Source organism: Oxyura jamaicensis, assembly GCF_011077185.1.
Source record: "Oxyura jamaicensis isolate SHBP4307 breed ruddy duck chromosome 30 unlocalized genomic scaffold, BPBGC_Ojam_1.0 oxy30_random_OJ102, whole genome shotgun sequence".
NCBI lineage: Eukaryota > Metazoa > Chordata > Aves > Anseriformes > Anatidae > Oxyura > Oxyura jamaicensis.
The window spans coordinates 1-16,808 of NW_023304895.1; the positions used below are offsets into that span (position 1 = coordinate 1).

Consider the following 16,808-nt stretch of genomic DNA (forward strand, 5'->3'; position numbering starts at 1 on the left):
CCCCCCCATCTGTGGTTACTGGGGGGAGGGGGTGTTACTGGGAGCACTGGGAGGGGTAACTGGGAGCACTGGGCTGTTACTGGGAGCACTGGGAGCGGTAATTGCTAGTTGCTGTGCCCAATAGGAGCACCTGGAGGTCTCCTGGGAGCATTGGGAGGGGCTGCTGGGAGTTACTGCACCTGATGGGAGTACTGGGTGGGGTTACTGGGAGTACTGGGAGCATGGGGAGGGGTAACTGGGAGGACTGGGAAGGACTACTGGGGGTCACTGCAATTTCTGGGAGCACTGGAAGGTAACTGGGAGGACTAGGAAGGGTTACTGGGGTCACCTCGATGTTGATGAAGATGCTCTCGAGGTCTTGGGGCTGCAGGAAGTGCCGCAGCGGCCGCAGGAAGTGCTGTGGACACTGGGCTTATTGGGAGCACTGGGAGGGGGAACTGGGGGCACTGGGGAACCTGTCCTAGCGCCCCCTTGTCCCCGTCCTCGTGTCCCATCCTCTGGGTAACCACCTCCATCCGTGCCCCCATGTGTCCCCCCATGTCCCCTCGTGTCCCCACGTGGTCCATACACCCCCGTTCCCCTGTGTCCCCCCCCAGATGTCCCCCTGTCCCCCCCCAAATGTCCCCTCATTTTCCGCCCCCATCCCCATATTCTCCCATGTCCCCCCAAATGTCCCCATGTCCCCCCATGTCCCCTTATTCCCCCCATCCTCTTATGTCCCCATATTCCCCCGTGCCCCCCCCATGTCCTCCATACTCCCCGTGTCCTCCCATATCCCCCAATACCCCCGTGTCCCCCCATGTCCCCCACACCCCCCATGTCCCCCCCCCATGTCCCCATGTCCCCCTCCCACCTGGCAGATGGACTCCAGGGTCTCCGTGTACCTCTCCTCCGTCTGCCACAGCTCCTGGAGGCAGCACAGCCTCCGGTCCACCTCCACCTTCTGCAGGGAACAGCAGGACCCGGGGCGGGGACACACGATGACACCCAGACACCTGGCAGCGAGCGGTGGGGGGGGGGGGGGGCCCGAAAACTCGGGGGGGGACACTCACGGTAGCCGGGGGGGGCTCCACCCGCATCAGGTCCTCGTAGATCTCGTCGCCGTCGTCCCTTTCGGCCTCCACGCAGTCGTAGAGGTCGTCGTCCTCCTCCGCCGTGTCGCTGCATGGGGACAGCCCGGTACCTCCCGTGCCCCGAATACCCCCAGATATCCCCCCCCCCCCCCCAAATAACCCTGGAAACCACCCGAAACACCTCTGGGTATGCACGGGTTACCCCGAGAGTACCCCCAGTCCCTATCCAAGTACCCCAGAGCCACCAAAGTACCCCCCAGGGTCCCTCAGGAATCTCTGGGTCTCAATCAAGAACCCCCAGATACTCTGGAGGCCCCCAAACGACCCCTAAAGTGCCCCAATAATTCCCGAGGGACCCCAAAGTACCCCCAAGTATCCCCCTGACCCCTCGAGGACACCCCAATACCCCCCAAATGCACCTTGAATACACCCCAAAGCCACCAGGACCTTCCAGCACCCCTTAATACCCTCCCGGAGCCCCTAAAAGCCCCCAGGACCCCATAACATTCCCCACCCTCCCTTAATACCCCCCAATGACCCCCAGAGCCCCCCCCAATCCCTCCCAACCTTCCCCACTCACTCAATGAGGTCCGAGAGGCCGCTGTAGATGTCATCGTCCCCAATGCAGTCCTCGGTGGGGAAGGGTCTGGGGGGAGGGGCACAATGTGGGTCCCGTTGGGACTGCCCCCCCCCCCGGGGTTGGGGGTCCTGGGGGGGGTCTCCTGCACTCACGTGAAGCCTTTGCTCTGGGCGATGGGGGTCCAGGACAGCGTGGAGAGGGTGTCAATCACCTGGGGACAAGGATGGGTCACCGGGGTGGTGGTGGCCGGGTCATGGGGTGGGGGGGGTGGTAGCCGGGCACCTGGGGGTCCCCAGTGTGTCCCCAACGCCCCCACCTTGCCAAAGTCCTGGACATCGAAGAGGTCGAAGGCTCCGAAGAGGCGATGCTTGGGGAGCCCGAACTTGTCGGCGCAGGCGGTCAGGAAGGTGCGGATGTTCCTCAGGCACAGGAACTGCAGGGTCACACGTTACCGTCACCCCCATTGTCACCACCACCCCCACTGTCACTGTCATGGTCACCCCCATCCTCACCATCGCCCCCCAAAACATTTTCGGCAGCATTTTGTCAGTGCCACGCCATCGTCATCGCAGTCACCAGCATTGTCGCTGTCACCCTCATTGGCACCATGGCCATGGCCATCAACCTCATTGTTGTGGCCATGGTCATTGTCACCCTGATGGTCACTGTCACCATCAACATCACCCCCGTTGTCCACATCACCTCCACTGTCACCATCAGCCCCATTGTCACCATCACCCCTATTGTCACCATTGCTCCCACCGTCCCCATCACCCCCCCCCCCCCCACCATCACCGTCACTTCCATTGACTCCAGCCCTGTCTTGTCACTGTCCCCATCATCCCCATTGGCCCCAGCACCCCAATGCCCCCACCCTGGGGCAATTCTGTCCCTGCTCCCTATTTCCCCTCCCCTCCCTCTTGCCCCCATTCGCACCTGTGACATCTGAGGGCGGGGGCAGATGTCCCGAGGGGGCACGGCACGGGGCAGGAGAGCATTGAGGAGGTGGCAGAGCAGCACCCCATCCCGCAGGGCCTGCGCCAGGTCCCACACCTGTCCCCCGGGGCTGCTGGCCCGGTGGCCCGCGGGGAGCACCCGTGCCGCCACCAGCCAGCGGGCGCACTGCCGCCACGCTTCCATGGCACTGGAGGGGGCTGGGGGGGGGCTGATGGGACCACGTCTGGGGTGGAGGAGATGGAGGTGGGTCCTGCTGGGGTCACGTCTGGGAGGAACCGATGGAGGTGGGTCCTGGTGGGGTCACGTCTGGGTTGGAGGTGATGGAGGTGGGTCCTGGTGGGACCGATGGAGGTAGATCCAGGTCAGGTCAGTCTGGGGTAGAGGCGATGGAGGTGAGTCCTGGTGGGACCAATCCTGGGGAGGAACCGATGGAGGTAGATCCTGGTGGGGTCACGTCTGGGGAGGAGCTACTACAGTTGAGGTCCAGGTGTGACCACTTCTAGGGAGGAGGCGATGAAGATGAGGTCCTGGTGGGACCTCTTTTGGGCAGGAGCAGCAGCAAAGACGAAGTTCTGTGGCGCAACCCCTTCTGGAGAGGAGCCGATGGCAACAGAATCCTGGTGGGACCAATTCTGGAGAGGAGCCCACGGCAGCGGGGGGGTCCTTGCCCCCCCAGAACGCCCACACCTGGGGAGGAGATGATGGCGCCGGGGCCCCGCGGCGCGGCCGTGGGGAGGAGCAGGCGGAAACCTTCGTCTTCCTACCGCTGCCACCACGTCCGGGAGGGGATGCGTTCCTTCCCCCTCCGCTCCCGTGTCTTGGGGTGGGGGTGGTGGTGGTGGTGGGTGGGGGTCCGGTGACCTTGGGGACCCCCCGCCTGGGGGAAGAGCGGCGGTGGGGCCCGACCGAGGCCTTGGGATCGCGGGGGCCGGAAGCCGTCGGAGCGGGGTGCTGCGCCTGCGCCCCGGGGAGCTGCGGGGGATGACGGGAGCGGGCGCCCAGATGTCGGGCTGGGGAGGAAATGGCACCCTTGGGTCCCTGTGGGGCCCCACTGGCATGGCTGGAGGTTGAGGGGGCCCGGGGGGGGCCCAGCTGGATGGGGTGGTGGCCTGGTCCTGGTCCATGGGGACCCAGGTGTCGGGCACGGTGACCTGTCCTGGTCCATGGGGGCCCCAAGGGACCCAGGTGGCCATGGACAGTGACCTGGGACCCCCAGGGCTGCAGGTGCTTGGAGACAGTGACCCAGGTCCCCAAGGGACCCAAGTGCCCGGGGACGGTGTCCCAGGGGCCCAAGTGCCCAGGGACGGTGACCTGGGACCCCCAGGGACCCAGGTGTCTTGGGATGGTGACCCAGGACCCCCCACTCCCTGTCGTGCCCCGTGTTCCCCCTTTCCTCCCCCCCCCTTGCTGTCCCTCCCCTAGGCGGTGTCGCAAGGGCCGTGGCCCCCCGCCAGCCGCCTTCCCCGAAATGAGGAAGGACCTGGGCCTCCCGGCAGCCCCTCCTTTTTTTTTGGGGGGGGGGGGGGGGGGGCACACGCATGGGTGACCAGGTGTCCTTCCCTACCCTTATGCCCCCCTGGGGGGTGACCCCCCCATCTCAGCCTCCCCCCCCAGCTTCAGCCCCCCACCCAGGTGGACCCCCCCCACCCTGCTGTGTGTGGGTGACCCCCCCAGTGTCCGCAGGGTGCTGGCGTGGGTGACACCGGGGTGGTGACGTGGGTGGCCCCGGGCATGTGGGTGTGGGTTACCCATTAACCAGTGGCGTGGACATAAGGGGCCCCCCCTGCCCTGCCTCCCCCGTCGCCGACCCCCCTGCAGCCATGGGGCCTCGGGTGCTGCCCCTCATCCTCCTGCTGCTGCACGCCACCCCTGCCCCCGCACAGATGTAAGTCACCCCCTCCCCACCCATGGGACACCCCCCCATAATCCCACCCCCCCTGGGATTTCCCTGGTACCCATGGGACCCCCCCACCAATTAGGAACCCCTTTTCTGGGGACCCCACCACCCATGGGACACGCCCACACATGGGACCCCCACCCTGGGATCCTGCAAGACTGCCCCTCCCAGGACCCCAATATCTGTCAGCCCCCCTGCCCCCCTGACCTAGACCCCCCCCCCACCCTAGGTGGGACCCCCATAGTGGAAACCCCTATTACAGAGACCCCCCACCCCCCCCAGATTGGCCCCACTCTGTGGCCAGGACCCCCCTATCCTAAATGAGACCCCCACATACAGGATCCCCAGACCCACAAGCACCACCTCAAGTTGTGAACCCCCCCCCCTCCCCGTTCAGGAACGCCACACCACGAAGACCCCCCCCCCCACCTTTTTGGGACTCCCCTGGGAGTGGATGCTGGAGGGCAATGGGGGGATTTGGGGGTGCGATGGGGGATATAGGGGTACGATGAGGGATTTGGGGGTGCAGTGGGCAGTTTAGGGGTGCCTTAGGCCCATGGGGCAGATCAGGGTGTCCCCAAGGTGCTGAGGGGGCACCGGTCAGGATCTCTCCACAGAACTGGGTGCCATGGGGTCCCCAGGGTGGTTTCGGGGATGGAGCGGGGGTGCTGTGGTGGGGCAGACTGGGAAAAGCTGGGGCCGTGGCACAGCCCCTCCCCCCCCCATGACGGGTGATGTCCCCAAGGGTGACGATGGTGACGCCGGCAGTGCTGCGGCTGGAGACGGATGAGCAGGTGGTGCTGGAGGCGCCGGGGCTGTCGGCGACTACTGAGGCCACCATCCTAGTCCAGGACTTTCCCCAGAAGCGTCAGGTGCTCCACCAGGTCCGCAGGCAGCTAAACGCCACCCACGGCATGATGACCACTGCCACCATCAAGGTCTGCCACCGCGCGCGTGTCACCTCCCTGCCGGTCACGACCCCTCCTTGCTCAACCCTGGGGAGAGCTCAACCCTGTACGAGACAGAGGAGAATCTCCACAGGGCTGGTGGGGCCTGGAGGAGGATGGCTACCAAAGGGACCACAGGGACTGTCACCCTGGGGTCCTTGGGGTCAGTTGTCCCAGGGTCCCTGGGGATGGTCACCTTGGGGTCCTTGGGGACAGTAGCCCTGGGGTCCTTGGGGACGGTCACCTCAGAGTGCTTGAGGACTGCCACCTGGCATCCCCATCCCCGGGGTGCCACCTGGTGTCCCCTGTCCCTGCAGGTGCTGGCCAAGCTGCTGCCATCGGTGGTGGGGAAGCAGTACGTGGCAGTCACAGCACGCGTGGGCCAGGTGACCGTGGAGAAGGTGCTGCTGGTGTCACTGCAGAGCGGCCACATCTTCCTGCAGACCGACAAGCCCATCTACACCCCCGGCTCCACCGGTCCGTCCCGGGGTGCTGGGTCCCGTTGTGGTGTCCTTAGGGAGCTGGGTCCCCTCCATGGCACCTTGGGGTGCTGGTGGGACCTTGAGGTGCTGGGCTTCAGCACCCATTTGGGGCCATTCTCTTTATGGCCCCTATTGGGGTCCAGGACCCATATGGGGACCTCACCGTGATGTCCTCGCTGGGGTCCAGCATCCGTGCGGGCACATCTCCAGAGGGCCCCAGCACCCGTTCTGGGCCATCCCTGCTGGGGTCTAACACCCATTCGTGGATGTCCCCACAATGTCCCCCTCATCCTGCCCCCTGTGTCCCCCCCCCCACAGTGCTCTGCCGTCTCTTTGCCCTGAGCCACTTCATGGAGCCGGTGCTCAAGACGGTTATTGTGGAGATCAAGGTGGGTGCCTGCCAGTGGCATGGGGACGTGGTGGCACGGGGACGTGGTGGCACGGGGACACAGCCACCCCCCACACATCTCACCATTCCCAACCTCCCCATGTCCCTGCAGACACCTGACAATGTCATCATCAAACAAGTGCCCGTGTCCTCCCCCATGAAGAACGGGATCTTCTCCCTCAACCACAACCTGCCCGAGGTTGTCAGGTGGGTGTCCCCCTCCCAGAACAGCCCAGGCACACCTCTGGCCCTGTCCTTGTCCCCTCACCCTGTCCCCACCTCTTCCAGCCTGGGGACGTGGACCATCATGGCCAAATTTGAGGACTCGCAAGAACAGGTCTTCAGCACCCAATTCGAAGTCAAGGAGTATGGTACGGCAGGGTAGGGGGGCTCCAGATGTGGGGGTCCATTGGGTGTCCCCCCCCTGATCCCAATCCCTCCGTCCCTCGTGCCCCAGTGGACATCGGGTGTCCCTTCCACAGTGCTGCCAAGCTTTGAGGTGACCCTGGAGCCCGAGGAGAAGTTCCTCTACATCGACAGGAAGGAGAATTTCCGGGTGTCCGTCACAGCCAAGTGTGTTGGGGGGGGACACACACCCCAAAACAACGTGGTGATATTGGGTGGCAGTGATGAGGACGGGTGGTGAGGGGGATGTGGGGTGATGGTGACAGAGGTGACTTTTCCCCAGGTACCTGTATGGGAAGCGTCTGACGGGGACAGCCTTCGTCCTCTTCGGCGTTATGGTGGATGACGAGAAGAAGAGCATCCCCCAGTCCCTGCAGCGCATCCAGGTGGCCCTGTCCCCATTCCTGCCCACTGTCCCCATTCCAGTCCCCTGCTGAGCTGTGTGTCCCTCATACTTGTCCCCTGTTGAGCTCTGCCATCCCCTGTCCCCAATCCCTGTCCCTGTCCCCATCCTTGTCCCCACAGAGGCATGCTGTCGTTGTCCCGAACCCTGCCCGTCCCCTCTACCCACTGAGCCCCTGATGAGTTCCTATCGCTGTGCTGTCTCCCTGTCCTTACCCCTGCTAAGCCCTGCTGTCCCCTGTCCCCATCCCTGTGCCACATCCCCATCCCTATCTCTGCTGAGCCCCCCTGTCCCCATCCCATCCCTGTCCTGATCCCCATGGCTGTCCCCCGTCTCCATGCCCATCCACATCCCCATCCCGGTCCCCATGGCTGTCCCCTGTCCCACTGACCCCGTGCTGCAGGTGGTTGATGGGGACGGGGAGGCTTCACTCTCCATGGACATGCTGCGGCAGCGATTCGTCAACATTCAGGAGCTGGTGGGACACTCGCTCTATGTCACTGTCACTGTCCTCACCGAGTCAGGTATGCAGGGGGGGATATGCAGTGTGGGGACATGCAGTGTTGGGTATGCAGTGTGGGGACAGCTGGCACATGTCAGGCCACGTCCTGTATGTGTCTGTCACGGTCCTCAGTGACTTGGATGGGTTTGGGGGCATGGGGGGGACATATGAGGACACGTGGGGTCATAGAAGGATGGGGCCAGCAGGGACATGTGGAGCTGTGGATACGTGGGGTTGGGGACAGAAAGGACAAGGATGCATGGGGACAGGAGCACGTGGGGCTGGGGACAGCAAGGATGGGGACACATGGGGTTGGGGACAGCAGGGATGAGGACAGGCAGAGATGGGGACAGTATGGATGGGAACAACCAGGGCCATCTGAGGTCCGACAGGGCTGTTCCCTGGGGGATGAGGAGCCCTGGCCTGGCACCAGGTGACATTACCATCCCCATGGCCACCGCAGGCAGTGACATGGTGGAGGCACAGCGCACTGGCATCCACATTGTGACGTCCCCGTACACCATCCACTTCACCCACACCCCCAAGTATTTCAAGCCGGGAATGCCCTTCGACCTCACGGTAATGGCACCTGGGGACAGGGATGGGGACAATGGTGGTGTCAGCCCAGGACCCCAGTGGCACCAGGGTCTTCTGCATGGGGATGGGGAAAGGGGAAGCCCAGGGGTCTGTGGGTGAGGGGACCTGGAACCAGGGTCTGTCCCTGTGCCACCTGGATGGCACAGGATTGAAGTCTGTCCCTGTGCCATGCTGTGTCCCCATGTCACCTGCATGTGCTGCGCCCCCATGCTGAGTTGTGTCCCTGTGCCATGTGTCCCATGCCATACCTCATTCTCCACAGGTCTATGTCACCAATCCTGACAATTCCCCAGCTCCGCGCATCCGTGTCAAGGCCCAGAACTTCCAGGGCCTCGTCTCCACCCAGCGCGATGGCACCGCCAAGCTGGTCCTCAACATGCCAGCCAACAAGGACTCCGTCACCATCACCGTGAGTGGGGACGGGGACAAGGACCTTGGGGCTGGGATGGCTGGGGACAGGATGTGGGGACTGGCTTCACTGAGACAACTGAGGTGACCAAGATGTCCAGGGTGACAAAGGACCGTGGACAGCATGGTCACCATTGACCAGGGTTCAGGACAGTAGGGTTGGGGGACCAGGATGGAGTAGACATCTATGGTGGGGCCACGCATCAGAACTACTTCAGGTACCATTGACAAAGGACCAAGATGGCCATAGTTGGGGGGACATGCATGGCAGAGATGACTATGGTGGTCAACATGGCCAGAATGACCGAGGACCAGGACATGGTGTTCTTGGTCACCATTGACCAAGGAGCAGGATGGCTGGTGTCAGGGGGACTGTGATGGCTGGGGCAATTGGGTTGACCAAGTCATCCAGGGTGACTCAGGGCCAGAATGATCAGAGACCAGCATAGCAAAGCCACCCAAGGGGACTGAAAAACAAGATGTCCAACATCAAGGGAATCAGGGTGTCCAAAACATGCAGGGTGTCTGAGATGACCAGGAAAGCCAAGGACCAGAGCAGTGAGGTCACGGGGAACAGGATGGCTGAGACCTCCATGGTGGCCAAGACCTCCATGATGGCCAAGTCGTCTGTGGCAGCCAAGATTTCCATGGTGGTCAAGATCTCCATGGTGACTCCTGTCCAGGTTCCTGCCTCTCCCTGTTGACCAAGTGCTGCTGTGTCCTCCATGCTGCAGGTCACTACAGACCAGAATGACCTGCTGCCTGACCGCCAGGCCTCGCGGCAGATGACTGCGGAGGCATACAAGAGCCAAGGGAACTCCGGCAACTTCCTCCACCTGGCTGTAGGGGCCAGCGAGGTGCAGCCTGGTGACAACCTCCCTGTGAACTTCCACCTCAAGAGCAACAGCGATGCCGTCCGCAAATCCGTTTCCTACTTCACCTACCTGGTGAGCACAGCTGGTTCTGCCACCCATCTGTCCCCATCCCAGGGCTCTGGGTGTCTGGGCACCCACCCACCCTGGGCACCCACCCACCCTGACTTTTCTTGCCCACCACAGATCCTGAGCAAGGGGCACATTGTCCATGTGGGGAGGCAGCCACGTGAAGGTGACCAAAGCCTGGTCACCATGTCACTGCCGGTGACAGCCAACCTCATCCCTTCCTTCCGCATTGTGGCCTACTACTACGTGATGCCAAACGAGATCGTTGCTGACTCCGTCTGGGTTGATGTCAAGGACACCTGCATGGGCAGTGTGAGCGTGTCTCCATCACCCCAGGGGTCGAGGGGGTCATGGGGGCATTGGTTGGCCTTTGGAAGGGGTTTAGGTGGCCCTTGAGAGGACCTTGAGGTCGATTATGTTTTTGGGTGGCATTAGGTGATTTGGATAGTCCTTGGGGGAATCAGGTGGCCTATGAAGGGGTTCTCTGTTCTAGGGGGGCTTGAACGTCCTTGGGAATCTTGGGTGTCCCATAAGGGCCTTGGACATCCCATGGGTGTCCTGGGCATCCCATGAATGCTTTAAGTGGTCGGTGGATGGTCCAGGTAGCTCATTGGTAGTCCAGATGTCTCATGGCATGAGACACAGCCATCATCCACTTCTGGAGGACTCCAGCACCTTGTGGGGGCACCCATGGGGCAGCTCTTGGGGGTGTTGAAGGCTTTTTGGGTGCCCCATGACCTCAAACCTGCGGTGTACCCTATAGCTGGTAGTGAAGGGAGCGACAGAAGCTGACAGCCGGGTGCACGAACCTGGGACACCCATGCGGCTGCGCATCGAGGGTGACCACAAGGCCCACGTGGGGCTGGTGGCCGTGGACAAGGGCGTCTTTGTCCTCAGCAAGAAGAACAAGTTCACCCAGACCAAGGTGAGCACCCAGGATCCCCTCCCTACTGTCCCCACCATCCCCAGGTGACAGCAGTCGCTGTCATGGTTCTCCCTTGTCGGCTACAGGTTTGGGACACGGTGGAGAAGAGTGACATTGGCTGCACCGCCGGCAGTGGGAGGGATCACATCGGTGTCTTTGCAGATGCTGGCCTCAGCCTGGCCTCCAGCGTGAATATCAACACGCCACAGAGATCTGGTAGGGGACACGCTGGGATTGGGGACAGCCTGGGGTGACACTCTAGGGATGAGACACCCCAAGGCTGGGGCTATGACATCCTTAGCATTGGGTTGTGTCACCCTGGGGCTGGGGGAGGTGACACCTTGGGGATGGGGATTTGGCACCTCAGGGATGGGGATGTAGCCCCTGGGGCTTGGGGCTGTGGCACACTGGGGCCCTGACACAAGTCACCTCTGTCCCCAGATGTCTACTGCGCAAAGCCTGCGAAACGCAAGCGCCGCAGCCTGCAGCTCATCGAGTACAAAGGCCAAAAGGGTAGGTGGCCCCAGGGACACCAGATTGTCCCGTGTCCCTGGGGACACAAGACTGTCCTTCCCTCACTGGGGATGCTGGAGTGTCCCATGTCCTGAGGGTGCCATCTGGGTGCTGGCAGCGGCTGAGTACACCGACAAGAATCTGCGCAAGTGCTGTGAGGATGGCATGAAGGAGAACCTCATGGGCTACAGCTGCGAGAAACGGGCCACCTACATCCTGGACGGCAACGCCTGTACCCAGGCCTTCCTCAACTGCTGCACCTACATCAAGGGCATCCGTGACCAGAAGCAGCGCGAGTCCTATCTCGAGCTGGCTCGAAGCAAGTGCTGGGCAATGGTGGGGTGGTGGCAAGGCATGGTGGTTGGGCAAAGTCTGAGAAATGCTGGGGTGAAGACTGGGGGAAGTTTCACTGAAACTTGGGCAAGGGTTGGGCGATGCTTGGGCAAGGGTTGGGCAAAAGTTGGACAGAGGTTGGGCGATGCCTGGGTAGAAGTTGGGTGATGCCTAGATGATGCTTGGGCAATACAAGGATGGTGCTTGAATGATTCTGGGGGTGATGCCACCCACACCCAGGGCTGGGATCCCACAGCCGTGGTTGAGAGGGCTGCTGCTATCCCTAGGTGAGATGGACGGTGGCTTCCTGGATGATGAAGACATCACCTCACGGAGCCTCTTCCCAGAGAGCTGGCTATGGCAGGTGGAGGAGCTGACAGAGCCACCCAACGAACTGGGGTGAGCCCCCCAACCTCGCCCCAGTACCGTTGCCACCCCGGCCTGGCTTAGGGTCATCACCACCCCGTGTCTCAGCCTGGTGATCCATTACCTCTGATCCATTTACCTCTGAACCCCCATTTGCCCAGCTTGGGGACCAGATGTGACCCCCTCAGTCTAGACTAGGGCCCCATATGCCCCCCTCCTGCTGCTTTGGGACCAACTACGACCCCTTGATCCAGCTCATAGGCCACCTGCACCCCACCCATCCAGCTCAGTGGTCACCTACACCCCCCCGGCCCAGCTCAGTGGCTTCTTACACCCTTCTGGTCCAGCTTGGGGCTAGCTGTGACCCCCCCCCCCTTGGTGGTTTACATCCCCTCCAGCATCTCCACGAAAACACTGCCTGTATACTTGAAGGACTCCATCACCACCTGGGAGGTCCTGGCCATCAGCCTCTCTAAGAAAAAGGGTACGTGGAGGGATTTCAGAGGGGCCAAGAGGTTCCCCAAACCTTGGGGGTGGTCTCTGGGACTTGAGGAGTCCCCAAAACCTGGAGGGATTACTTTGGCTTTGGGGGGGGAGGGGGGGGCTGTCTCCAAAATCATGGAGGGATGTGTAACTGGAGAGAGTTCCAAACTCTGGGGAGATCCATGGGACTTGAGGGGCCCCTCACACCTGGAGGGAACTCTGTGAGACTTGAGAGATGTTCCAAAGCCTTGAGGATGTCCCTGTGCCAAGCGAGCTCATGAGCTTGAACCCCACATCCTCGGGGACCGCTATGCAGGGCTGTGCGTTGCTGACCCCTATGAGATAACAGTGATGAAGGATTTCTTCATCGACCTGCGCCTGCCTTACTCGGTGGTAAGGAACGAGCAGGTGGAGATCCGTGCCATCCTCTACAACTACTGGAAGAACAAGATCAAGGTTGGTGGGTGGCCCACCCCTGGGCTTTGGTGGGGGGGGGGGGGGGGGGGGGGTCTGTGGCCATTAGAACCTCACAGAAAACATTTTTCTGTGCCCACAGGTGCGTGTGGAACTGATGTACAACCCAGCCCTGTGCAGTGCCTCCACCTCCAAGGCTCGTTACCAGCAGGTCTTCGATCTGGAAGCCCAGTCATCGCGTGCTGTGCCCTTTGTCATCGTGCCCTTGCAGCTGGGGCAGCACGATGTCGAGGTGAAGGCGGCTGTCTGGGGCAGCTTTGTGTCTGATGGTGTCAAGAAGAAGCTCAAAGTTGTGGTGAGTGGGTCATCGCCGCTCATGGTACCTCTACCGTGCAGTGCCACCTTGGTCTGTGAGAGGTCCCCCGCTCTTCCTGGTCCTCTTGATATCCCTGTGCATCCCCATCTACACTTCATCCTGGTGTTGGTACCCAGGGTTGAAGGATTCCCCATTCAGGATGCCCAAGGGTGGTCTCCTGGGGGCTCTCCCATTTTGTCCCATAACCTTCATGTGCTGGTTTACACTGGAACACCTTTCCTCATCAACCTGGAGAGGCTGGGAAGGGGTAGCTCAAAACCAGCCCAGCCTTGATCATTGGCCTCTCACCTCTGCAGCCTGAAGGGATGAGGCTGGAGAAGACAGTGAAGATAGTTGAGCTGGACCCAAAGACGAGAGGACACAGTGAGTAGCCCCTGGCTGGTCTTGGGGATGTCTAATCCCCATGGGGACACTGAGTGGGGGACAAGAGAAACTGGGAAATCCCGTTGTGTGTCTGGGGCATGATGAATGTACCATCAAGAGCAGGACTTGAGTATCCTGGGGGACAAGGGACATTCTGCTATGGAGCTGGGGAATCCTGGGGGACAAGGGATGCCCCACTATTGGGCTGAGGTATCCTAGGTATCCAGGGACATCAAACTGTGGAGCAGGGGCATCCTGAGGGAGGAAGGACACCCTGGTATGGATCTGGAGCAGGGCCGGGTCACCTCAGGGAAGGGGGAGATGAAGGGTTTGGGGCCACCCACCTCCATCCTGGCCTCCCTGCCCTGCAGATGGTGTCCAAGAAGTGAAGGTGACAGCAGCAAACCTCTCCGACATCGTCCCCAACACTGAGTCAGAGACAAAAGTCAGCATCCAAGGTGACAGCAGGGGAGAGGGAATGCAAAGGGATGGGCTGGGAGGGGACAGGACGCTCCCAGCCTGACATCTTTCCTTCCCCTGGTCCAGGCAACCCCGTGTCCATCATGGTGGAGAAGGCCATCGATGGAAACAAGCTGAAGCACCTCATTGTGACACCATCGGGCTGCGGGGAGCAGAACATGATTGGGATGACACCCACCGTCATTGCTGTCCACTACCTGGACAGCACAAACCAGTGGGAGAGCTTAGGCGTCGACCGCCGCGCCGAGTCCATCACCTTGATTAGAAAGGGTAGGAGCATCCCCAGGGGGATAAGAGCATCCCCTCGGTCTCCTCCTATGGGGTGCAAAATGTCACCATCACCCAAGGGGATAAAGCAATTTGCATCTTTGGAGAGGACATGGCTTGAGTGCTGCCAGTTTGGGGATTTCTAGAGCTAGTGGTTTGCACTGGGATGTGCACCAGAGGGGGGGTTGGTGGTCTGAAGCCACCCCCAGGTGTTCCTTGCATAGGCCAACTGCCATCTCCTCACCAGGTTACACCCAACAACTCGCTTTCCGGAAAGAAGACAGCTCCTATGCTGCCTTTGCCAACCGCCCATCCAGCACCTGGTGAGGGTCCCATTTCCAGCTCATCCCTGGGGGGTCCAGGTGGTGGGGCTGGACGGGACAGTGAGGTCTCCCTGTCCCCAGGTTGACAGCCTATGTGGCCAAGGTCTTTGCTATGGCCATCAAGATAGTGGACATCGAGCCAGAGGTGGTTTGTGGGGCTGTCAAGTGGCTCATCCTGGAGAAGCAGAAGCCAGATGGGATCTTCCAAGAAGATGCTCCTGTCATCCACAAGGAGATGGTGGTATGGTGGGACACAAACCCTACTCATGGCCAAACCCTTTGGCTCAAGGATGCGCTTTTGGGATGAGCTGTGGGTGGAAAAGAACTGCACTGGGCAACAGGAACAAGTGTTATGTGGACATAGATCTGAGGATTTTTCCACCCTTTTATCACGCAGGGAGGCTACGAGGGTGCTGAGCCGGAGGTGTCACTCACAGCTTTTGTCCTCATCGCGCTGCAGGAAGCCCGGCAGATCTGCAAGGACCATGTCAAAGTGAGTAGCCCAGCGTGGGGAGAGGGGAGACAGCAGGCACCCGTCACACAGAAGGGCGGCGCTTCAAGGCGAGGTGCCCAACCCTTATAGCAGCCGCCTGAGAATCTAAACCGCCATCCTTTCTGCTCAGAGCTTGGACGGGAGCATCACCAAAGCCTCTGAATACCTTGCTCGGAGGTACCAATCACTGGCCCGACCCTACACGGTGGCCCTAACCTCCTATGCCCTGGTCCTGGCAGGGAAACTCAACAGCGAGAAAGTTCTCATGAAGAGCTCCAAAGGTGATGTCCCAATGGGGGGGATACACCTGGGGGCCGGGTTATGGGTCACCCGCTGGGTGCTGGTGTGGGATGAGGATGACAAATTGCCACCAAGGGTGGGTTTTGAGGGCTCGGTGTCGCCTCAGGTGGCATCCGCTGGGTGGAACGCAATGCCCATACCTACAACATCGAGGGGACGTCCTATGCCCTGCTGGCCCTGCTGCACATGGAGAAGATGGAGCTGACGGGACCGGTGGTCCAGTGGCTGTCCCAGCAGAACTACTTCGGTGGTGGCTATGGATCCACCCAGGTGGGTTACGAACATGCCCAGCATCTACCCTTGTGTGCTGCTTTGGACCCCACGGCCATGGAGGACTGGAGGTTGGTGGGGGGGAAGAGGAGGGGTTGATGGCTTTATTGGGGGGTCCGGGGGTCACTGGGAACCCCCAGGAAAGTGGGGGTCCCCTGGGGACCCCTCTGGACCGTGGGGGTCTCCAGGGACATGTCCTGTCTCTCAGGGTCCACCTCTGGTCTTTAGGACCCCCTGAGAGTCTTCAAGTGACACGAGGTGGCTCCAGAACTTGGGGTGACCTCGGATTTGGGGCCATCCAGGAGGCTCTGGGGATGCCCCAGCCGGTGTCCCCAAGCCGTGGTGACACGGGCGGTGTTCCCGCAGGCCACCATCATGGTGTTCCAGGCGCTGGCCCAGTACCAGATGTTGATGCCGCGGCAGCTTAAGCTCAACCTTGATGTGTCGGTGCTGCTGCCGCGCCGCGCCAACGCTATCACCTACCGCATCGAGAACAGCAACGCCCTGGTGGCACGCTCTGCCGAGGTACCGGCACCCTCATCACCCATATCGCTGGTGGCTGCCACCAGGACAGCGGGGAAGTGGCACTTTGGGGCACCTTGGTGGCACTGAGTGCCCTGCCAGTGCTGTCCCCTTTGTGTCCTGGGGTGTTCCCATCCCTTTCACGTCCCTCCGTGTCGTCTGACTTTCCTGTCCCCTCTGAGTCCTTCCGTGTCCTGGAATGTCCCCATACCCTCCAGGGATGTCCCTATGACCTTTGTGTCTTGCAGTAGCCGTGTCCCCTGCATGCCCCTCCATGTCCTGGGATGTCTGTGTCCCCTCCATGTCCCAGTGTCCTTCCATTGCCCAGGATGCCACATCCCCTCCACATCCCTCCCAGAATATGTCCCTGTCCCTCTCCAACATCCTTTGTCCCTCTCCAGCATCCCCTGTCCCCTCACAATGTCCTCTGTCCCTCCCCCAATGTCCCCTGTCCCCACAGACCAAGCTGAACGAGGACTTCACGGTGAAAGCTGAGGGCACAGGCAAAGGGACGATGACAGTGGTGACCGTCTACAACGCCAAGGTCCCTGAGAAGGAAAACAAGTGTGACAACTTTGACCTGCGGGTGGACGTGGAGGACGTGAAGATGGGTGAGTCCACAAGTGTCCCCTGATGTGTCCTCTTCTTGTTCCCACCATGTCCCACATCTCCTCCATGTCCCCTCATGTCCCTCCATGTCCCCTTCCATGTCTCTCATGTCACCCATATTCCCATGTCCCCCTACTATCCCTCTCCACATACCCCTGTCCCTCCAGATCCCCATGTCCCCTCCAGGTCCC

The 16,808-nt window shown here is 61.2% G+C and overlaps 2 protein-coding genes across 2 annotated transcripts; one reads left to right on the top strand and one right to left on the bottom strand.

Moving 5' to 3' along the window:
- Positions 1-205: 205 nt before the first annotated feature.
- LOC118158513 (proto-oncogene vav-like) lies at positions 206-2,983 on the bottom strand (the record flags this gene model as incomplete). The annotated part of the gene is made up of 7 exons (XM_035313184.1): positions 2,590-2,983; positions 1,970-2,086; positions 1,806-1,864; positions 1,654-1,719; positions 1,053-1,161; positions 854-943; positions 206-397 (listed from the first exon to the last, which is right to left on the bottom strand). Coding segments are annotated over exons 1-7 (837 nt in total), but the record flags the coding sequence as incomplete, so codon positions are not given.
- A 1,371-nt stretch (positions 2,984-4,354) lies between these two features.
- C3 (complement C3) lies at positions 4,355-16,657 on the top strand. The gene is made up of 31 exons (XM_035313185.1): positions 4,355-4,495; positions 5,253-5,445; positions 5,772-5,931; positions 6,255-6,325; positions 6,437-6,531; positions 6,613-6,695; positions 6,807-6,897; positions 7,013-7,115; positions 7,536-7,656; positions 8,098-8,213; positions 8,494-8,640; positions 9,374-9,586; positions 9,698-9,892; positions 10,344-10,505; positions 10,592-10,721; positions 10,947-11,018; positions 11,137-11,337; positions 11,639-11,750; positions 12,116-12,201; positions 12,517-12,656; positions 12,757-12,969; positions 13,287-13,353; positions 13,725-13,811; positions 13,900-14,103; positions 14,348-14,423; positions 14,505-14,664; positions 14,821-14,916; positions 15,047-15,197; positions 15,323-15,486; positions 15,853-16,011; positions 16,469-16,657. The coding sequence occupies exons 1-31, from the start codon at positions 4,431-4,433 to the stop codon at positions 16,640-16,642; spliced, it is 4,107 nt and encodes a 1,368-aa protein (XP_035169076.1). The 5' UTR covers positions 4,355-4,430; the 3' UTR covers positions 16,643-16,657.
- The last annotated feature ends 151 nt before the right edge of the window (positions 16,658-16,808 follow it).

Coding starts and splice junctions, on each gene's coding strand:
- C3 (XM_035313185.1), top strand. CDS start 4,431: ATGGGGCCTCGGGTGCTGCCCCTCATCCTCCTGCTGCTGCACGCCACC. Junction 11,338..11,638: donor CTATCTCGAGCTGGCTCGAA/GCAAGTGCTGGG, acceptor TGCTATCCCTAG/GTGAGATGGACGGTGGCTTC. Junction 12,970..13,286: donor AGAAGAAGCTCAAAGTTGTG/GTGAGTGGGTCA, acceptor TCACCTCTGCAG/CCTGAAGGGATGAGGCTGGA.